The 23,025-nt window shown below is 39.9% G+C and overlaps 1 protein-coding gene across 1 annotated transcript in view; it reads right to left on the bottom strand.

Annotated features, from left to right (window-relative positions):
* Nucleotides 1–22,661, bottom strand: part of COL1A2 (collagen type I alpha 2 chain) — a 38,022-nt gene extending 15,361 nt beyond the window's left edge. Inside the window, exons 1-30 of the mRNA XM_064704314.1 lie at nucleotides 22,477–22,661; nucleotides 20,230–20,240; nucleotides 19,602–19,619; nucleotides 18,886–18,921; nucleotides 17,176–17,259; nucleotides 15,853–15,909; nucleotides 13,710–13,754; nucleotides 13,560–13,613; nucleotides 13,207–13,260; nucleotides 12,778–12,831; nucleotides 12,194–12,247; nucleotides 11,863–11,916; nucleotides 10,289–10,333; nucleotides 10,032–10,085; nucleotides 9,882–9,926; nucleotides 7,801–7,854; nucleotides 6,584–6,682; nucleotides 6,457–6,501; nucleotides 6,253–6,351; nucleotides 5,616–5,669; nucleotides 5,409–5,516; nucleotides 4,526–4,579; nucleotides 4,324–4,422; nucleotides 3,408–3,461; nucleotides 2,934–3,032; nucleotides 2,140–2,193; nucleotides 1,464–1,517; nucleotides 1,291–1,344; nucleotides 1,138–1,191; nucleotides 301–345 (exon numbers count right to left, since the gene is read on the bottom strand). Coding sequence (XP_064560384.1) covers nucleotides 301–345; nucleotides 1,138–1,191; nucleotides 1,291–1,344; nucleotides 1,464–1,517; nucleotides 2,140–2,193; nucleotides 2,934–3,032; nucleotides 3,408–3,461; nucleotides 4,324–4,422; nucleotides 4,526–4,579; nucleotides 5,409–5,516; nucleotides 5,616–5,669; nucleotides 6,253–6,351; nucleotides 6,457–6,501; nucleotides 6,584–6,682; nucleotides 7,801–7,854; nucleotides 9,882–9,926; nucleotides 10,032–10,085; nucleotides 10,289–10,333; nucleotides 11,863–11,916; nucleotides 12,194–12,247; nucleotides 12,778–12,831; nucleotides 13,207–13,260; nucleotides 13,560–13,613; nucleotides 13,710–13,754; nucleotides 15,853–15,909; nucleotides 17,176–17,259; nucleotides 18,886–18,921; nucleotides 19,602–19,619; nucleotides 20,230–20,240; nucleotides 22,477–22,546 — 1,761 coding nt within the window. The 5' untranslated portion in view covers nucleotides 22,547–22,661. The remainder of the gene's footprint in view (nucleotides 1–300; nucleotides 346–1,137; nucleotides 1,192–1,290; nucleotides 1,345–1,463; nucleotides 1,518–2,139; nucleotides 2,194–2,933; nucleotides 3,033–3,407; nucleotides 3,462–4,323; nucleotides 4,423–4,525; nucleotides 4,580–5,408; nucleotides 5,517–5,615; nucleotides 5,670–6,252; nucleotides 6,352–6,456; nucleotides 6,502–6,583; nucleotides 6,683–7,800; nucleotides 7,855–9,881; nucleotides 9,927–10,031; nucleotides 10,086–10,288; nucleotides 10,334–11,862; nucleotides 11,917–12,193; nucleotides 12,248–12,777; nucleotides 12,832–13,206; nucleotides 13,261–13,559; nucleotides 13,614–13,709; nucleotides 13,755–15,852; nucleotides 15,910–17,175; nucleotides 17,260–18,885; nucleotides 18,922–19,601; nucleotides 19,620–20,229; nucleotides 20,241–22,476) is intronic.
* Between the last annotated feature and the right edge of the window lie 364 nt (nucleotides 22,662–23,025).

The raw sequence follows: 23,025 nt of genomic DNA, 5'->3' as shown, positions 1-23,025 counted from the left end.
GAAACAGAAGTAGGTTAAATATCAATCTCTTTAGAGGCAGATTTGGAAAGCAAATACTTAATTGAATCCTTTATAAACTACTCATTGCTCTACATAAATGGGATCCTCCTGCCAGGCAGGAAGGCATCCACACAAAGCTCTTGGAGGATGTCTACTGAAAGTTCAGAATTAAAGGGAAGTGGTAAGGCAATACCTTCTAATGACTATTCTGGTTTCTGATTTCAGAAATGTACATAGTTATTATTATTACTGATCACATTAATAAGACAGTCTGTAACAGATTTCAAATGAGTTACTCACTCTTGGGCCAGCAGGACCAGGGACACCAAATTCACCATGAAGACCCTAGAAGAAAGTAGATATAGAGGTAAAGTTTATTTTGTTTGCTTAAATTTTTCTTTGTTTCTTAGCAACAAATGGAAATTCTCAAATTGCAACAGCATATTGGAAAGTTTCAGACAATCTATTACATACATATAAATAAGCCCTTTTCCTCCAGCTACACAGTATCTCAAGCTAGACATTAGACAATATTTTTTCATCTGAAGAGTTATTTATTAAATTACAAGCTCTTTTTTCAGGTATATCCAATGTAAACTCTTTTACAGAGACAGAGATGTAACTATAAGTTATATATGTTAAAGGTGATTATGACACAAAGGATGCACAATTTACAGAGTACATCTCACACTAATTGTGCAGCAGCTAGAGCATGAATTACAACTGAACCACCTCAGTTGGATGCCATTGTACATTCCCTGAAATCAGTTGAGGTGCAAAAACATAAATAGAGTAGTACAAGTTAGACTGAACCTTGAAGATTTTGAAAGAAATGCGAAGTAAAATTTTTTTTCATGTACTGTCTCTTCTGGGGGAAGAAGCATAGTTTATTGCTACTTAAGGCCCAAAAAGCAAAGGGCTATCTTTGCTCTGTTTCATACCAAAACTTTCAAAAAGGAAGTATGATGCAAGTTCCAAGGCAAAAGGGACTTTTGCAAATTAAAGTTTGCATGTTACCCTGATTGCTTTGTTTTGGCAAACAGATTCACCAGGCTCTTGCTCCAGCATGTGCGCCATTGCAAACCCAGCCCTCATGCAATGCCTCCCCATGCACGGAGTGCTGTGTCTGTCACTCACCCTCTCGCCTGGTTTACCAGCCTCTCCAGCAGGACCCGAGGGACCTGGCAGACCCTGAGTGTCAAGAGAGAAGAACACAAATTCAGTTGAGGCAGAAGCTCTTCACACTTTGGGAACCATGGGTAAGATGGAACAGAGCACACAGTTACTCACCTGGAAGCCAGGAGGGCCAGCAGGACCTGTTTCACCCTTTGCACCTTGGTTGCCCTGGGTAGAAAAAAAACCAAGTGATTAACTTGAAAAACAGGGAAATGGATTTTACAATGGGAAGTACCATTAATGAAAAATAAATCACAAATTGGATTTGTGTGGAAGCTCTTACTTACAGTGACTCCAGGAGGACCTTGAGCACCGTTGTTTCCCTCTGGACCAGGAGCACCCTGTACATGTTCAAGTAGAAAGCTATTATCAAAGTGTTAATTTGATATTAGTAATAGCTCTAAATTATTATGTGCCAAAACCAAATGTCTCTCACTGTGTATTTTGAACTTAACCATTTACTTGCAAGAACTTCACAGCCAGAGGTACTAAAGGTGCCTAAAATTTTAAATTCTCATAATTTTAGTTATTGCAGCACATTCATACTTAAGAAAACTTCTTTTGGAATTACGGACTATAGAAATCTTGCTGATAGCATTTTTCCCAGACAAGATTGTTTTTGGTTCCCTTAAATGGAAGAATTACTAAGTTTCAACTATGAGTTAAAAGGTGGAAATTTACAGGATTAATTAGAAACCATACACTGTGCTATAAGATTTAAGGATAGGGAGTGCTACTTTTTCCTTTTCAGAGGATAATGCTACTAATACCCAAGAAGGGGAGTCTTCATTTATCCATTAAGTCATAGCTCCCACTGACATGAGGCTAAAAATAATGTATTCCTAAGGGCTTTTCTAATTTCATCATCTAGTCATACTTGCACAAACCAATGCTATCTTATTACAGAGGTTTGGAAAATCTACTTTTTTCCTCTCTGGAAGGTGATAAAATATAACCACGTACCCGTGGGCCAGCAAGACCAACATTGCCTTTTTCACCAGGTTTGCCAGGTTCACCCTGAAATTGAAAGAAAAAGATATAAAAGTTAACCAACACTTCATATTAGATTCAGTTTAAACTGCTAAGCAGAGACTTCTCATTGCCAGAAGATTTACTGTAACATTTCTTTAACCCAAATTAAAACATACACAAGCTCCATCTGTCTTTTTGGATCACTTAGATTAGCTCAAAAATATGTCTTTTCAAAACTTGATGCCTTTATGTTTTGATATTGTAATTCATGGCAGTCCATGTAGTATCCTAACACTATATTTGCCTGTGTGCGTACAGCAACACCCAGTCCAGGACATGATTGTTATCTGTGGCCTCTATGGGACATGTAAAGAAATCCACTGAAGTCACTGGTAGCTGTTCTTCTAAATTGAGTGAGCTTTGGATAGTGTTCCATAAATAACAGCACTCTGGAACTGGTTTAATGGCCAAACTTGACAGAACTTTTACAGATGTGAATATACAGAAATGATAAAATGGACATGCTGAAATTACAAAATACGCATATATTATTCTAATCACTTCAATTTCAAAATATCCCGAAGCTAATTAAACTGCTTTTTCATTTCTTTAATCATATTTTGGATAACTGGAAAATAATTTGAAACAGAACTCTTGAATGTAAGCTGATGCCATCTGATAAGGAGGATACAGGGAGATGTGTTACATTAATGATAAAGTTGGGACTCTACGGATTAGTCTGGAAATACTTTCATAGTAATATAAAGTTTCTGCACTGTACTTACAGTGGGACCTTTTGGTCCAGGGAATCCAATGTTGCCAGGCTCACCTCTATTACCAGCTGGACCAATTGGCCCAACTCTACCATCTGCTCCAGGGAAACCCTAGAAAAAGAAATCATACTCTTAAATGGCTAAGGTAATTTAATTAGAGTTCAGCTTTAGGAGAAATATGTACTGACAAGCAAATGTCATTTAACTTTTCACCACTGTTGATACATTACATGCTCGTGCATCCCTCCCTTTTCCTCCTTTTTGTAGAACTCTGTATTTCTTCTTCCTTTTTCAGGACACAGGCCTAATCTGAGACCCACAGAAATGAAAGAAAATCTTCATACTGATCTTGTGAGTAATACAATAGAAAATCTTGCTGGTTTTACACAGTTGCATTAGAGCTCAGTGCTGAGATGTCTGTTTTGTACTATTTATGTCAATCTTTCCCATGCAACGGGGTAACAGAATAAAAAGCAAGGTACTTACAACAGGACCTTCCTTGCCAGCAGGGCCTGGGCTTCCAGGCTGACCTGGGAGACCCTGAGAAAGGAAAAATTTCATGATTTTAGAAGGAAACCTACTCACCCAACACATAGCCATCAGTTTTTCTACATGCATGCATGCACACACAGATGTGCCAATTTATCAATGCACACTGTTTAAACAGGACTGTGGGTGCTATCACATTTCCACCTGAAGCACACTGACTGTTACTTGGTGGTGTGTGCTCCCATGCCAGTTGAATATCAGTACAGGGAAGTACCTGTTTTACTCAGAGGAACTGATTTAGGCTCTGCTTTGGAGGATAGTGTGTTTCCATGTTTGCAGATGCCTAATACTCATATGTGCATCGCAAACTTTCCCTTCACAGGGTAGGGTAGGAAGAGAAAGAACAAGGAGTATAAATGTAGTGAGATGATCATAATCTGGCTGCAGCCCACACCACTAAAAGTAAATGGCTGTTTTCAGTGAAATAATTTGCAAAATAAAAAAGAAATAACTGAGATCAGCCATTTCACATCATTTTAGTAGGGTCTGGTTTCCTTTGAGTTCATTAAAGAGAACACACACACACCTTAATTGCGACCATAATGATCACATTCTGTAAATAATCACAAGTGGAAACCCCTTACAGAAGTCAATGCAGTATCCAGTACAAGAAAACTGCTCCATCCCAAGGCCATCAAGTGCTATGTTAACAAAACTAACTAATTTCAATAAACATTTTGATGCTTCTTAATCATTCCTAATAGGGTTTTTTCAGTTGAATGGTGGAAGTGCTCTAACTGTGGTTAACACATGCTGAATTTTTGCAGTAGGATTTCTGAATAATTTTATCCATTAATTGTAAGTAATTTTCCTCCTATGTAGTTCAAACTTAATCCACAGAGTTCGAACTTACTCTTGGACCCATAAGACCAGGCTCACCAGGACGGCCAGCATCACCATTAGGACCCTTAGCACCAACAGGACCACTAGCACCACGGTTACCAGCAGGTCCCTACCAAAAGAAAGGAATAAAATTAGGCAGAGGTAGCAAAAAAGCATTGCAGATCTGTATATAAAAGGAGGTTCAAAAATAGTGACCCAGACAAAAGTCTTACCATGACACCAGCTCTGCCATCAGCTCCAGGGAGACCACGAGATCCAGGTACACCCTGCAAGTCAATACAAAACAAATCAACAAAGGGAAAGAAATAAATCTGTTCCTGTGAGGTGTATCATGCCTGCTGGATTTCAGCCTTCAAAGCAGGTCTGCTGAATTTGAGGTAAGTGCAGCTTTAAGCACACACACCTCAATGTAAATAGGTATGGTGAAAGAAATTGCTCTTGCTTCCTGTAGATTTGTTTAAATTCTAATCTGTGTAATTTTCAGTGTTCACTGTAACTAATAGTGGCCCTAGCCAGCAGCTAGGATGGCTAGAGCTGCCCCACAAAGTTCCACATTCCCTGTAGACAGTTACTGACTCTGAATTCTTTACCTCTGAAAAAAAATCTAGGGGAAAATCTAGAGCTGCCATTTTTCTTATTATTTTCCTGTGAATTCTCTTCCTTCATGAAGCCACATGCTTCCTGAAGTTCATGGAGTAGCTTCCTCACCCAGTGAAAAGTTTACTAGGCATCCTTGAAGACACTGAATTGAAAGCTTTTGCCCCCCATTATGTGTGAGCCTATTACCACTTTAAGCAGTTAAATCCCATCACAAACTTTTAAGAATAATCAAAAGATAATTCACTAAATATTACGCAGTGGATAAATCAGCCATCTCTAAATACTTCAGGGATAAGGGAGTAAACATGCATTAATGCAGAGCAAAAATGGGTTTGATCCCAACTAATCAAAAGGTTCAGAATTGAAAATTATCACTGCTTAGCAGCATTGATGTCAATTTAATTACTCATAATTATTTAATTTTCCTGTGGGACTCTAGATTGATTTCCACTTTCCTTTCTGCTTCTAAGTGTGGAACATGAAAAGAAAACTTACTCTCAGACCAGCAGGGCCTGGGGGACCAGCAGAGCCAGGTTCACCAGGGCTGCCTCTCTTGCCTTCCTCACCACTGGGGCCAGGAGGGCCAGCAGGTCCAGCAGCACCCTATTTTGAACAAACAGGGAAAAAGAAGGTATCAAACACTGTGTTGCAGATATTATCAGACTTTTGATTGAAAAAGTCTTCACATTTTGCCATACTTACAGGCTCACCCTTCATGCCACTTTCTCCCTTGGCACCAGCGGGGCCTGGTTCACCCTAGAGTCCAAAACAAAAAGAGATGACAGAATTAGGCATCATTCCAAAAATCTCTCTTCTACCTGGAGAGCTTACTCATGAATCAAAAAATTCTTTTATCACCTAATGGCATGCCTCCTTCTGTTGTGAAAATGGCCAATGAGCATGACTGTATTTTTGACTTAAAAGGCACAAAACCAAACATTTAAAGGTGCTTAGAAATGACATTATTGAACAATGACACATTTAGGGCTGGTTTCTCTACTGAGGATACCCACCGAGGGCCTAGCTGGGAGATTGCTGCCACATCTCTCTCAGTGCTATCAACATGGACAGAGCTACACAGTCACACAATATTCTGCTTTGGAAGGGACCCACAAGGATCTCTGAGTCCAACTACTCCTTGCACTCATAGGGAGTGCAAAGTGAAACTTTTCAGTCTCAGCATCTAAAGCAAGTAATGAGACACAGAAATTAACTCCTATGTTAACTATAGTGCATCAAGAAAAGATGTCTGCACTATAACAAAAATGTATCCAGAGATCTTTTACAACTGTGGACACTGTGTCTGGTTTTCAAATACATGAAGGAGGAGGTCACTTACAACAAGTCCTCTAGCACCACTAGGACCAGCAGGGCCAGGAGGACCAAGAATACCACGGGGACCAGGCAGACCAGGAGCACCAGCAACACCAGGAAGACCCTGTCCAACAGAGGGGAAAAAGGTATTGTGAACCCATTGTCTTTTCTGCTGCATTACCTGAATTGGGGTTTTTTAGAGGAAACGTGTGAGTGTAGTTGTACTTACAGCTGCACCCTTAGCCCCTGGAAGACCATTAGCACCGGGGTTGCCCTGTTAAGACAGGCAACAATACTGGTTAATTCAGCATCAAAAGTGCACACATCTCACAGATAGAGCCTGGCAAGTTACTTACTGGAGGGCCAACAGGACCACTAGAACCAGGAAGTCCAACCTCTCCTCTTGGGCCAGCAGGACCAGTAGGACCAACATTGCCAGCAGGTCCAATTTCACCCTGTTGGAGAGAAGGGCAGAACCCTCCATCAGTGTACACAGTCCTATGGCAGGAGTGAAGCAATCCCCTATCAGCCTGGCATGAAGATAATCTTATTTGTGTATTCCAACTTCAAGGACCAGGAAACAGAGCAGCTGAGAGCTTTTAATGGATTTTAAAGGCACTCAAGTTGGGATGTCTATTTAGGCTCTATCAAAGATAATGGCTAAAACAGGAAAACCAGATGCTTATCCAGAACGTTGACAAAAAAAATCAGAACTAGAATTCCAGTCTCATTTGCATCCATGTGCCTCCAGAATTGGCCTGAGGTGCCACGGTGCATGAGACCTAATTGGCCATTATCTTGCATTTTCAGATGCCATTTGCATAGATGCAAAATGCAAAATTATGCCTGATCAGAGTGCATACTATAGTTTTCACAATGGAGTAAATGACAAAAAAAAGGCTCTTGCTTTTATTTTCAGAAGGTTGTGTTCTGTAAGTTTACTACAAGAACCTGTATATAATGACATGGATTTTATGACAAATGGTCAGCAAAATTTGTATATGAAATATATGTAATAGTCTTTCCTCAAATGCTGTGTCCTTCCTTGGTCACTCAAAATATTGAGGCTCTTACCCAGGTAAAAAAATGCTAAGATTTGAGCAATAAAGTGAATAATTTAAATTATAGTCTGAAAGAGCAAAATGGTACTGCTCTAAACCTGAAAAATTTTAATGCAATTTCTGTAATTTCAGTAGTCCAATACTCAAATGCAGCTTCTTTGTCCTCCACTATTTCTGTAAAGTGATTTAACTGCTGCCTCACTTATTGATTATGATTCATGTCACCCTTGGAAAGTGTATATAAGTGCACCAATTAGCAAGCAGTAAAAGGGTTCTGTTTTCCTGAACTTGCCCAGCTTCAACCTTGAGCTGTGAAGTAAGTGCTGACTTTAAATTAGCATTCATATCTGATGTTCTCCAAATACAGATCAGGATGAGGATGAATCCCTAGAGTAACTACTAAGAAAGCACTCCTAGTTCATAGAGGATGGGGCTTTTCTGCTGCCTAGAAACTGGGGTTAGTACATTTCATCTTCACTAAAAAATGCACCAGCAGAAGCAGATGTTCATACCTTAGCACCAGGAGCACCTGGGAAGCCTGGAGGACCAGCAGCACCAATAGGGCCCTGGGAAGTGAAAGGGAAAATGTTGTGTAAAGGCATTTAGTGACAACAGAAACATCTTGCTTGTTGAAGTAAGCAGATTAAAAAAATGCACGTTTACTTATTCCACACATCACCCTCTCAGCACACCAGTTGCCTTTTGCAGTACCAAACTGACAGATTTGGTTCACTACAAACAGTAAAGAGCCAGGTGAATGCTTAAACAACATTTGCAGTGCAAATTAAGCAAGAATCGGTAAAACCTTGCCTTGAGGCCAAACACCTGAGAGAGAACAAACAGAGGATGAGCAGAGGCAGGCATCTGCAAGGCAAGATGACTGATTCTCCTATGTTTACCTGTTGCTGTGAGATTTATAATTACATTGGGACAAAGTTCCAACATACCAGACATTACAAGAGAAGATACACTGATGGATTCATAGCCTTAATTTTTAAAGTCATACAAATAAACAGGGATAGTTTCTCTTCAATTATTAATTTAAAAATCCAACTCATATTGGGAATTGATATCCATCTTTTGCGAGCTAATATCTTTCAATTGAAATATTTATAATAACACTGCCTCACAAAGCCAAGGTAATAAATGTCAGCTGCTATGAGAAAGAGTTGGCTTCAGACATTCTATAATCTACTCTGTTATAAAGGGGGTACCTGGAATTGTCACTAGTTTTGCATAAATAAAAAAAAAAAAAAAAAAACAAATTCCCTTTAGGATACGTTTGAAAGCATAGACTTCCAGAATTTTCATTGCAATGACTTATTTACCTTTTACATTTCAAGCGGAAAGAAGGATAAAACACTATTTCTGTTTTAGTTTATAAAAATGAGTGTTAGTAATTGCTGTGCAAAATATTTAAGGTATCATAACCTAAATATGCGACAAATAACTTCAGTCAGGGACAGACACTGGGACATAATGCAACACTGTGCCCATTGTGAATAACAATCCCTGCAATCGACAGCTTCAGAAGACTTTTCTTATAGCAACTCAACTGCCTTAATTCAAAATGTCTTCAGCTAAAATGTTTCGGTTCTACTACATCAGATCTTAGCTGTAATATTTTTATTTGCCTGCAATTTAACTGCCCAATAACATATTTTTAAAATAGACCACATGGGAGAACATAAGAGATATTCACAGTCATGCGCACATTCTACTCTGTTAAAGCACAGCAGGTGTTTGAAATGACAACGGGTTTTAAAATCAACTTTGGCAAAATGGAACCAAGTACAGCTTCATCATAGACTATTGAGGTTTTAAAGGTAGGAAGAAAAAAAGCTTATTAACTGTTATTACTATTGTTCTGATGCATTCCAGATTTTTTTCACAGTTTCAAAACTATATCCTTGTACTCATATTTATGTGGCTGAGATGAATGAGATTAATGAAGTCAGGGGTAAATTATGGAAACACTAACTCCTTCTAAACAGACAAATCTGCACTAGATTAGCTCTTAATAGAATAGTTACAGTCAGATTAGGAGAGTTGGATCTTGTTGGCCTTTCACAACAGCTCACAACTCAGCGAGTGTTTCATTAGTGGTGAATAAAAAAGTTAGTGCCTGCAGGTGCAAAGCTATGTCCTGTTGTGCATTTATAATTTACAGGATGTATATAATTATAGCCATCTGTAACACATGCATGGTATGCATCAGTTAAAAAGTAGAAAGTCTCTTTAGCTTTTGGATGAGGATTCTTCTGTTAGACTGTTGGAAACAGGAATTCTGTGCACTGAGTATTTCCCAGTGAGATGTGCTGGAAACCTTCTCATGAAATCACCAGTGCAAACAAGAGAATACTTGGTTCCTTTGATATGGATGTGTTTAATATAAATCCTGAGGCTCTCATGATACTGTCTGCAAAGGGTTTATCACTAATTCTCTTTGTGATGTTCTGATAAGCAACAGAGAACTATGTTAAAAACATCAACACAATCAACTTCTCAAAAGCCCAAGAAATACTCTAGAAACAGGAAAAGAAGCACAAAGGCTAATGGAACCAGGCTGTCAAAAAGCAAGACTGAAACTTACAGCAGGTCCAGTGGGGCCAGCACTGCCATCACTTCCACGAGCCCCCTGTGAGGAAGAACATGATAAATGGTTTGAAAAGAGAATTGAATATCAGAGGAAGCCACAGCAAGTGGCTGGTTCATGATGACAGACAGATGGGAAGCCACTTACAGCTGGTCCAGGGGCACCTACTCTTCCTCTCTCACCAGGGAGACCACGAGCACCCTTGAAAGAAAAATCAAATGAACTCATTTATATCTTTTCACTGAACACAGATATATAGAGATCTTTCCCTTTGCTAAGTCATACTACAGTTACAATAGAGTATCTGGGTATCTGGAGTGTTAATAATGACAAATATTGAAGAAAATGCTGGCTGAACTAAATCTATCTGATTATACTTTCCCACAGCAGCAGTGAATACTTACAGGTTGTCCTGGGGTACCATTTTCACCAGGGGCACCAGGCTCTCCCTATGAAGAAGAAAGTTTGGAGACATGAGTTACTTAAAGGATGCTTTGGACAGAGTGTCTAACACTATCAGAGAGATCTTCAGCTACTGGATCCCACTTTCTGTGTCTTCTGTAGCATTTTACAACACAGCACTGTCCATGTTCCTGCATCACACTATGCAATAACAGCTCATCAAGTCCTGAGGGTGTAGTGTTTTGCAACTGTCCCTGCATACACTGGAACACAGCCAGATGGAATCCTTTTAGAAGGGGAGGGGCGGAAAAAGTTGTGCCACTTGCTCTGCTTTCTTCACCCCCTTTCTTTATGCTGACATTTAATCTGTAGTACACATTTAAGAGACTGGAACTGGATAGTCAACTACAAATCCAGATCAATCAGCAGCTGTTTTTAGCTAGAGCAGAAGCAGAATGATGCTTTCTCTTGCCTTATTGTAAGTTGACAAAATTCTCTCAAATGGCTTAAAATAAGGATCTGCCTCAGGTATTTTTAACTTAAGACCAATAATACTGAGTATTTGAGCAATAGCCATTAATACCTGGCTCCTCTCCCTTCAGTACTGTATTCTCAACAGCCTTCTCAACAGGTCCAGGCTGGTCTACAGTGACAAGATTTGTCATTCAGGTACATTCAGGATACAAGTGCTTGTATCCTGAACATACCTTAATGCACCTAGTCTTAAATGCTGCAAAGAGAGAAAGTTTTTGCCCTCATTGCTGCTTTCAGCACGGTTATATAATGAACAAACTTGATTTAATATGCTGGTGTTTTTTTGCACTCTTACTAGTAACTGTTCTATCCTTTACTTATGTGCTTTATCTGCTTTAAATCTCCAATGACTGGACAGACTTTGTCATGTAAAGTTTTTCTCAAAGTTAACAACTTGCAGTGATATTGAACATTGTTATGTTACAACTAAAAACCCTTTAACCAAGGCTGCTAAGTTCTAAGCTCTTAGAAACAAGCAAGATGGAGAATTAGTATTTGAGTTTTTCACTGTTATATTAGGAGTCTGTGAATACAAATTATTAAGGGTTTGTTTAAGGCTAGTGTTCAAATGTGCTCTAATTTAAAGATGATAAGCACTGCATGTATCCAAATTTTTAGAAGGAAGGCTTACACTGATCACTTGTCTCACACAGTAGGGTTTTGTAAAAAATGAGATGTTTTCATTTTAGTATGCTTTAAAAAAAGTAGACAAATGTAGAATACAATCCAGAGAAGAGCAGAGATAGCAAAATCAGCCTGAAGTGCTGCTGAATAGCCAATCATTAAGAGCCCAATTCTACAGCCTTTATTCACTGAAAACACTAACTTGCTTATGACTTGATTGAGGGCTCAAGACAAAGGCCCCAGGAATGTTTTCTCATGACAAGGTGCATGCATTTGTTCTACATGGATCCACTGACTCCTAGGTTACTGCAGCTTGGTAATGTTTAATGGCAGCATGGAAGACTGATTGGACCTCTGCACATCTCTTTTGCTAGGAAGAGCTACAAATGCATCCCACATTTGTAGATTTTTTCCTTACCTTGGTGCCAGGAGTACCAGGTTGTCCCTTTTGACCATCCAGACCATTGTGTCCCTATAGTGAGTAGAAAAATAAATATTGATACATATTTTCTCCCAAACAGCTTTATGCAAATTCTTAGTCTTATAACACAAAACCTTCCTCCCATACAAAATTCTTTCCTAATATGATCTTCTGATTTTTCAGAAATAATTAGTCTTTTATATCAAGCGATACTAAAAACTTTGAAGAGGTTCATGCACTCTTCACTTTCAGAGGATTTCTAGGGTTTTTCAGAATGCTGTAGTGATGTTAGTCTCAAATATTCAGGGAAAAGTATATATGTACTCACCCTAATTCCCTTAAAGCCAGGCAGACCAGGAGTTCCAGGGAATCCACGAGCACCCTAAAAACACACAGTGCATGAATAATTGTCTGCCATATTATACAGTGCAGTGAAAAGAAAGGTGATGACCAAGTCTTTCAATAAAATTAACAAGTAGATTTTGGTCATTATCATTCAGGTAAGGAATAGAATCCAGACCTTAACCTCTCAGGACCAGACTTGTTTCAAGACTAACAGTAATCAACCTGATTTTTCTAGCTCTGAATCTCAGAAATTTCATGCATTACCATGTGACACCACAGCTTTTTTAACTTTCTATGCCAAGGTGGCTGGTTACCTTTTCCTGTGTAATTCCTCACACTTCTCTTACTGTTATGCCACTTCTGGTACTTATTACTAGCTTCAGTGGGAATGGGGTAGGAGACCAAAATGAAAACATAACTACATGACATCCCTGCAGGTAAGGGCTGAAATTGTATTAATACATGTAAGGAATATTACTAGACTGTTAATGTGGTGAAATTCAGAAAGGCTGTTAGGTTTCATGGATTAGTGAACTGGTTTTATTGTACCAGTGGATTACTACACACCTGAGGGCCAGCAACACCCCTCTCACCAGGTCTTCCAGGTTTGCCAGGGTGACCCTAAAAAATGCAATAAAGATGTGCTAAGAAGGAAAGCTCTTGTAAAACAGCAACACAAACCACTAAGAAAAAAGAAAGTACGTTGACAAGGTTTCTCTTTTTCCATAAATACAGGGAGATTATTAACTTTTAAGTTTTCTGCTCCCTGTATTCAGGAAGTTAAATAATGCATTTGGAGTGGTTTGGAAGTTATCCAATTCTCTATGCATTTCCAGCATACTGCATCTCCTGTACCATAAAATAATTATTTCAGGGGTTTATTTATGTAACAATGTAAAAAATATGGCCAATGGAATGCTTAGCTTAACAATTATCTGGTTGTTAGGGCTGAATCACCACCACAAAAGAGATGAGTAACATTTAATAAGCACTTACGTCTTCACCAGCCTTTCCTGGAGGACCAGGGGGACCACGAGGACCCTGGGGACCCTGTCAAAAACAGATTGAGAATTACTTGAAGCATCAGTCTTCATATACATCTTCCCATTGTTTTCTGACTCATGTTGGGCCATAGTTGGAGCCTAATTGACTTTGCACTTTATGATTCCAAATGGAGAGAGCCTGAATCTGAGTTCAGCTCTGTTTCTGTAACAGGATCAAGCAGGATCAAACAGGATCAAACATTCAGAGAAGTGCATGTGGGTAGGAGGAATGGGCCTAAGCATTACAAGCCTACTTTGGGGTGCTGTTCCTAAGGCTAGCAGTGTCTGTGTGTGATCTGTACTTACTGTTTGGCCAGGTTCACCAGGCTCACCAGGAAGACCTTGGAAACCAGGAGGACCCTAGAAAATGAGGGAGATATTATTGGTTTCCAAACAAGACAATTTGTAACTTTACAGGTATGTCAATGTCAGTAGGAGAGAGAAGACTATACTCACAGGGGGTCCAGATGCTCCAGGTGGGCCTCTGGGTCCCATTAAACCCTAGGGAAGGAAAAACACAAGATCTTTTTAAAAACATCGATTATATAAACTCATCTATGACACAAATTCCCAGCATTCCTAAAACGTGGTTAGCATCACAGTTTCCGTTTTGCAATGTTCAGATGAAATTAGAGGAAGTTAAGAGGTCTGCATGAATTTGCACAGGCAGTCCAAGTGCAAAAAGCTAATGGCAACAAACCAGCACAGAATCCAGTGGGATGATTAGAAATGTACCATTATGGCTGTGAGCTTCAGGATTCATCTTCTTAACTTATTCTGGCCTGTTAGAAAGTGAACTGCTTCATTCTTTTTTGAATTCTTCCCTCTACCTTTCCTGTGCAGAAGCGTTTAAAGATGAGGGTCATAATACATCATGAAAGGCTCTTACACATATTGTATGTTGTGTGTACATCTATTTCCAATAATTATCTACTTCTATTTAAATATTTCATTGTTTTCTGGTGTGGATTAAATTCTTTTCATATCACTTGCAAAAGAAGTCACTAATACACTCCCCTTGACATTATTTACAATTTACATACTTTTTGAAAACACAGGGTGAGACAAATCACTTCTAAAAAGGAAATTTCCATAGATTGGTGCACTTTCTTAACAGTTATTTTAAGATTTATTAAGCAAGCAAACAATTTGCAAATTGAAATTTTAACTTGGACTTCTATAGCCAAACAAATTATTTAGGAGACATTTCAACAGAAATAATTATGTTTTAAATCTTTCTCGGAAAATCTTTTAGATTTTCTCATAACAACATTAAAATCATATGCCAACTTTTCAGTGGTTTATGTAGTTTTTCCATATGACTGAAAACCTTTTATTAAGAGGAATAAGTGCACATTAATTACAAGCATTTATTCATGGAAGGTAAAGCAATGTTGTAGATATGAAAATATGCAGTAATTCTAGGAAAAATAATGGCTCCTAGACAATCTGAATCAAATGTGCTGCATAAACCCTGTGAGCTTCTTCTCAAATTAGATTCTGTAACTACTTTCCCCTTCCTGAATTTTACATATTATTTATGAAATAAATATGTGAAACTTAAAACTTCCTCACAATAGGTAGATTCGACCACTGTTTCTATCAAATGAACCTAACTGACTCAAAAATTGGAGTATAGAAATGGTGACACTTCAGATAAATTCTCATCTATATTTTCTGACTAATTGTCAGACACTGAGGGCAGAACTTCATTAAATGTACTCCTATTTTCTATATTTCTTAGCTAAATGGATGCCAAAGTATTTTCCAAAATCCTTTTAATATTAGAGTGTTTTTGGAAGTGGAGGGAAGCACTTGACCCAGAATAATCCTGGTCATTCTTCATCCTGCTGCTCACCCATCAGATGTGCTGTCTATGACATCAGTGTGTGGTGAATTTAACCCATATTCTGCTACCTATGTATACTGAAAATATTTGCTAACATAAGGAAGGGTTAGAAATTCATATGGAGTGGCAATAGACCACTTAAATTCCATTTGTATGTAGTATACAGTGAATTATAAAAAATCCTCCTCAGAACAGCCTTACAATACCAACATTACTAACATTCAGATGATGAGAACCAAATGTGGTGGCCAATTTCCTAAAAATCCTATGCAATCTAAGGGTATCAAAAGAGTTTACAACCATGGAGAAAAAATCATCACCAACTGGAGCCAAGATGCTGAGTTACTTTTTAGGCCTGCGCCTACTTTAGAGAGCAGCTTTACAGTTAAAACACAATCTTCTGTCTCAGTATGGGTAAAGTAATACTACCTCAAAGTAGATGTGTTATCTAGCATCAGATCATGAGATTCATCGAGTCATAAAAGTGTGGTCAACAAACAAAGCATGAGATCCAGCAGTGTTATATTCAAGATAAATATATAGATACAAGACCATATTTCAAGCCCTCAGACTATTTAAAACACTTATCATCATCCTCTATTAAAGGATCAGTTTCCAGTCTGAGTCAATATATGATCAAACCACAAATTTTAACACTATGTTTTTCATTAACGCAGCTGAATTAGAGTTAAAGGAAAGTCCCAAACACATTATTCATGTGAGTTATTAAGTGCTGTGTCATGTACTTACCATAGGTCCTGGGCCAAAATCTGCTGCTTTAGATGGATCATATTGGGCAGCGAAGTTCTGCAGATAATAAAAAGGTTGAAATTAAAATTCTAAAATCTCTACTTTAAAAACTATTTATAATCAACATTCTATATTAAACATAATCAGATTTGTTATACTTGCTATAAGGTTTGTTAAAGCAGCATATATATAACTCAGTAAATATAGCCTTATTACAAATACATTTCTATTCATTTGTTTCCAAAAAGACTTAATTTTACTGGGAAGGCCCTTTCAAACCTAAATATCTCTGCAGACATGATACAGAGACATTAAATAGTGTCTGAACTGAAAATTAGGAATATAAATTCAATGTTCATTTAAAATTGAAAACTTTCTTGAAACTCTCAAATTATTTTGCTTAATTTCCAATGAGGGAAGTTAAGCAAGGCAGTGAAAAAATGTGAATAAGTAAAATTAATGTACCAGCCCTGAGTAGCTATTGCATGAAGTGGGCCCTTCAGTTTCAGAAATATCTGAGGAGCATGAAGCCTCAGACACATTGCAATGGATTTTTGGTGTTTTATCAAAATAGAAAAAGAATCTCCACAACACAATCAAACTCCCTTTTCTTGATTGTTTCATTAACATAATTAAATTAAAAAACACAATGAAAGCAGTTTATTTGCAACTAGCAAAATAAAGTATTGAAATAAAAATGAGTATTCTTCCATGCAAAAGGACTTACTAAACTTGATCAATACAAGACTGTCTATGTCTTCATGCTGCCTATGTAGCTAATGTCAAGCAAAGAGTTAAATTCAGCATTCTGCAGAGAGTACATTATGGACACCGGTGCACAAAGTGTGTAATCACAGCCCATTTACAGGTCTGCAGTATGAATACAGATAAAAAAAAAATCCAAAGGAAAATACAATATTATAGCACTTTTAATTGATTTTTAGCTTAAGGAGTCATCTTCTTTGCTGTCTCCTGAATCCAACCCCAAAGTCTTCTTTTCTCCCTCTGCTTAACAGCACTGGTTTCATTTAGTTGATGCCTAACCCATACACATTATTGCTGTGTAAATTTAATGCTAAATAACAGGCTTGATTTGGTCTTCTTCCTAAGTCCCTGTTGAATACAGAATCCAAATTTTCCATGGAATATATAGAACCCAAGGAGGGTTTCATTGAAACCGGGCCATCAATTTCTTATGGCTCGCAAGAGAATGTTTCTTCCACTCCTCAATTCAACAACAGTGCTTTCCAGCAGATATAAATTCCATCTTGGTTACAAAGCACAGCTTTGGATTTCTGGTAATAGAAAGTTTGGATGCCTTACTCCGCCAAGACCTGGAGGACCAGGGGGCCCTGGAGGACCTGGTAGACCATCTTCACCATCCCTGCCTGGTGGACCTGGGGGACCCTAGAGTTAAAAAGAGAATTATACGGTGAAAATTGGAAGTGGCTGAAGAAGTCTCTGATGCGGTAACTTCACTAATAACCAGGCACCCCCAGCACACCCACAGCAGTGCTATACATTTCAATAAATAGTTTAAATAAATGCTTAACTTGAGAAAATATATAGTCTGATTTTGTGTTACCTTGCTACACCTTGTATCAGATAAGTACTGGAGCTTTGTATTTGAAAATATTTACAGGGGCAATATTGGATTTACACTACCAAAGCATAAGGTCCAAACTGGGAAAATTCATCTTAGGTGGCAAACTTTGGACCCAGAACCCCAAGTGACCCATGTGGACCCACACAGCCCAGCAGATGCTAATAGTGAGAGCCTAAAGTTTGACCAGCTGAGGATTAGAAAGGTCAGCTCTACTGATATGAGTTAACATGGATCCAGAGTAAGTCCAAAGCCACTTTTTTAATCAGTAGAGACAATTGACTGGTGTAATTGCAAATCAAATTAAAGTTTAGCAGTGCTCTTTTACTGATTTTTTTATACCATCCATCTGCTACCACTGTGAGAACTTCTTTTATGACAGGTTGAAATTACCTGTGTTCAGTCCAGTAACATTTGTCCTTACATTCTTTCATACCCAGTACACAAAGCTGGTGAAGTTTTGGCATCATGGCAATTGATGTGAGATATTTAATTTATTGAGTTTTTTGGACCCAGTTCAGTACTTAATGAAATCAATAATAAATGGATTTCTAAAGGAGCAGAATAAGGCTTTTTGCCTTCAGAACAAAGAAAGCATCTCCTTCCATTAAACAAATTTAGTTAGTGGCAGCCTAAAGCAAATATCCAGCTGATCACACTGATATAGTCTTCCTAATAGTTTCCATCATATTTGTCAGCACACTATGATCTCAGAAATCTTCAAGAGCTCCCTCATCAGTACTATGGCATTTTCATTTTCGGATGATAGAAAAAATATACATATAACTACACACAAACCAGATAAGTACGTGAAGTTCAGAACACCACTTTACAAAAAGCAGCAATGATGCAGAAGCAAATCAGAAAAGCAGATATGAGCAATATGAATGAACATTACAATTAAATTATTCAACTGTCCTTATTACTTTGGTTACTTTTACAGTGTAATATCCTCTTTTACTAGCAGAAGGTAGATAACAAATGCCCAGCTGCCAAGAAAAGAGCTTTTCCAAAACATCATGGGAGGCACAGATAATGAATTATATTCAAAACTGGCTTAGTCTATTCGGGTTTTATGTAGAGAGCTTACCCATATGCCATATTATTCAAAGATTACATGTCAATTTTTCCCTCTGCATTTCCATGTGTTAATTCCCCTGTGAACAGCTGGAAAAACACTTTTCAAATCATCACTTGAAGAGCTAGGCTGCCCTGTGATCTCAACCATATCTGCTCAGGCACACTGACCATAATTAGGCTGAATTTTGTACACATGTAACTTGGTTTCTTTTTTAAATAAAATTGCACGTACAAGCTTCTACAGGTACAATCATCTGATCTCACAGAATGCTTAAACTTAGTTTTTTCCTACTGGTCTTCCAACAACTACCATTCAAAGATCACAAGTAAATGTCAATCTAATTCCTTACCCTTTCTCCCTGTGGCCCTTTGTCTCCTCTAGGGCCCTGCCGGAAGAAAATAACACTCAATGAGTTACTGTGGAAATTTTCCAGGACAATACAGGGAAACAGATACATTAAGAAAAATTAGTGTATATTAAAAAGGAAAAGAGGGCTGCAAATTCAGCTATTTTCCACAGACAGTGTATTTTTGTCCACAATAATCTACTGGAAATAGATTAGCCACTGACACTGCTGTGTGTTTAAAGTGTCACTGCACAGACCACAGAAGTGCTTGCAAAATTGGGGTTTATTTCTACTGAATAACTACTTCTAATTTTACAGAAGTGACTTTTAGAAATAATATCTAAACAATTTAGCTTTTTGTACCTATATGGATATTGCTGTACCATTCAATCCACATAAATCTTTACAAAGAAAGGAACTCTGTTTAAATAAGAATGACACTTTGATGCCATTTAGGTCTTGGTAGGCTTAGTTCTGCTCACAGGTGAAGCACCTTTGATTCAGTACTTGAATTTACCCTGTTAAAATGCTGCATTAATAATTTCCCCCTTTTTTCCTACCTATTCATCTCAGCACTACTGAGATGCTGTTTTCAGACAACACTGAAAATAAGCAGAGTAGCTAAATTTCTTTTCATCCAATATTCAACAAAATATTAATCTGCTGAAGACTACCTGATATCATCTTTACTTGCACCCAAGAAAAAGAAAAATGCTTACCTTGCGCCCGGCAGGTGGCTGGAAAAAAATAAGGAAGACAATTAAAAAAAGAAGTTACAATTTCTGCCAGTATTTTGAACTAAAATAATGCTTAGACTTATTTTCTTACATAATTATACTTTTTCTCAGTGCAATATATTTAACTATGCCCTGTGATTTAAAATTACTTTGAAAGTTAGGTTATATACAGCAAAGATGCATGTAACTAAATTAAAATGTTGTGTTGAAGACTGACAATCTTATAGCTATTACAGCCTAAAATATCAGAATTTAAAAAAGAGTCACACCTGAGTTCTTTCATAATCCTACTGTGCAATGAAATTTAGACTGTAAAACTGGCTTTACAGTAGAGTCAAATCCAATGCAAACTGCCAGGTACAGTGTCCAAAGAGCACTGCTCCGTTACTTTCTCCTCATGCTCTCCTCACCTATGAAGGCAGTCTCTTAAAAAGCCCGTCCCACTGGTGAAATTGGGGTGGGTACCTTTCCAGGCAGTGCCTTCAGAATTTAATCACCACTTTTCCATTACCATCTTGGGAATGAATGTAAGAAAATAATACTGCCACAAGAAGAGAAGCCTAGCCTGTTAATTGGAGTGTTGTATTTTAGATAAAAATTTTATACTGACCTGATTCACATCTGCAAAGAGAAGGGAAAGAAAAAAAAAGAGATAATTAGAGCAGGGACTCAAATATTTTACAAATTTTAAATTTTAAACTTGCTTTCAATTCAAAATTAAATTTTCTGCTTTTAATTTGAAATGCAATTTAGTTGATTTCCTTAATGCAATAAACATTTTCCTAATGTAATTTCTTCCTGTTAAGATGATTAACTTATATTGGAAAAACTCAAGGGTGAAATTGCCATGTATTTCAGATTCAAAATGGACTTGCTAATTAAATCAAAACAACTAATATGGCTGATACAGTAAAAAGGCAGATATCAACTATAAACCTGCTCTAAATATGTTCAACATACCTCAATTGGAAGCCCCCCACACCTATGTATTTCCACATATGTGTTCATGCAAGAGATTAATAAACCCAGGCAGACCGGCATATGTGAAGATACTAAATTGTAGGAGTTAGCTGAAATTTTCAGATAAATGGCCCAATCCCACTTTTTATGGGGAAAGGCTCTAGCCAAACATCCATTTCCATCTATTTCCACATTTTCCTGTAAAACTGTGTAACAGGGAACAGTTTGAAGCTATTAAACACCATATTGCAAATAACCCTCTCTGTATGTTACGCACTGCTAAGTGTGAGTATGCACTTTTTTCATTAGCTGGATAAACAAATTTTCTGAGTTTCTTAATTTCAAGGAATTAAAAATCTACTTTGATCTAAACTCACCGTACTAAAAGAGCCTCACATCACCTTTGAACGCCTGCAATTTAACATCACCACTAACTAAAAGGCTGTTGGATGTTTTTCCACAACGTGTCACTTTGGCAGCGCATGACCACACACACTAAATTCGGACGATTCGTGCACTCCAGAAAAAGGTAACAGCGCTGAAATGCTGAAAGCACTGGAATTCCGCGGCAGTACACAGAGCCAGCCTAACTCAGTGGTAACTCAACACAGAACTAAAGCCATTACTGCCCGCGGGTGACGGTGACAACGGTGCCTGCCCAAATTCCCTGCGGGAAGCGCGGGGTGATCGGTTCGGGCACCTCCACAAGAGCCCCAGACAAGAAGCGCTCCCTCTCCTTTGCGAAGGGGCAGCCTCCTCCCGTCACCGGGGTTGGGGAAATGTCCTCAGAATGTCCCCCAGAACGGCCCCGCTGCTGCCCCCCGCCCCGGCGAGGGCGACCCGAGGGGCATCATCCCGGGAGACATCACCCCCTGGGACAGCATCCCGGGGGACACCATCCCTGGGACTCCACCGCGGGGGTTCCCAGCGCCAGGAGCGGGCAGCGCACGGCTGCTCTCTCCCTCCTCCGCCCTGGAACGCGGCCAAACTCGGGTCAAAGCCAGGCGGCCCGGGGCTCGGGGGGCCCTTCACAGGGCGCTGCCCTGCAGGGAGGCTGCGCTTCGCCCCTGCGCGAGTGGCGGGGTGCGTTTCCCTCCCATCTCAGTGTGCGGGGTGTGTGTGTGCGTTTGTGTGTGTGTGTGTGTGTGTGAGGGGGCACCACATCATCATCCAGCGGGAGGCGGAGAGCGGCACTGCGCCCTCGGGGAGCCGCGCTCCCTTTTGGCACTGGAGCGCAGCCCTGCTCCTTCCCTCCCCTCCTGCCGCCCCTCACGGGCTCCCTCCCCTCCCCGCAGCCCCCGGGCCGCGGCAGCTCCGCCCGCCGCGCTGCCCCGAGCGGCCCGCAGGGGGCGCCCCGCGCGCGGAGCTGGCGGAGCGATGGACGGATGGAGGGATGGACGGATGGATGGAGGGACGGAGGGATGGATGGATGAGCCGCCACTCCCCCGCTCCCTGCTTCGGAAAGCGCGCCTCAGGTCTCACTAAAGTGCAGCCTGGGTGCTTCCGCTCGCCGCAAGCACTCTCCTCCCAGCCCGCATCTGTATCTCCTCGCAGCATCTGCGCCGGAGATGAGGCTTTGTGTCTTCCTCTAGGTACAAGCCCGTCTGGGGAGGAGGTGGTCCCTTTTCTTTTACTTTTTTTCTTTTTTTTTTTCCTTTTCCCCCCCGTAGTGGGGGATCTCGTTGGCCATTTGCCATCTTTTTCTGGGGGAAAGATAGAATCTAGAGTCTGATCTGGGACGGAGGTGGCAGTTTTGAGCTGGTCTCTATCGTTTGGGAAGCAGCGACTCCCCGCAGACTGCCGTGCGTGGGGCGGGCGTCGGGACAAAGCACAGAGCGCAGAGCCGGACAGCCACCCCTGCCACCACCCCTGCCACAAACAAGCGGAAAGCACTTACGTTGGCCTGTTGCTAGGTATGAAGTTACTGCGAGCAGCAACCAAATCCGTGTATCCACAAAGCTGAGCATGTCTAGTTGCAAGACATGCAGACTCCTTGTGGTGCCGAGTCGGTTGGTTAGCTATCGCCTGTGGGACGCAGGCATACAGTCTCGAGGAGTAACTCCAACCTTAGCAGAAACCTGCTGCCAGGGACGCTAAATTAACCCAGCCCCGGTCCGCCCTACTTATACCGCAGGAGGGTCCCGGCGCCGCCCCGGCCATCACGTGCCCTGTGTCTCCAGCCCTCCGCAGCAGCCTTGGCAGCGGCAGCGCCGGGGGGGCGGCGACGCTAAATTGGTTCCATGCTTTGAGGACGTGGACACTGAGGCTTTCGGAAGGAAAATCTGACTCGTCGTCTCATTTTTTTCCCCTTTTCTTTCTTTTTTTTTTTTTTTTTTGTTCCCCTCAGTCATCCCACGCCCCTCTCGCCCCGCTTTTCTGGGAGTGCGGCCGGAGCCTGGCCGGGCAGCGGCTGGCAGCGCCCTGACGGCGTTCAAAGCGGGAGCTG

The sequence above is a fragment of the Zonotrichia leucophrys genome, chromosome 2 (assembly GCF_028769735.1).
Source record: "Zonotrichia leucophrys gambelii isolate GWCS_2022_RI chromosome 2, RI_Zleu_2.0, whole genome shotgun sequence".
In the NCBI taxonomy this organism is placed as follows: domain Eukaryota; kingdom Metazoa; phylum Chordata; class Aves; order Passeriformes; family Passerellidae; genus Zonotrichia; species Zonotrichia leucophrys.
This window is presented reverse-complemented; position numbering and strand designations above follow the sequence as displayed.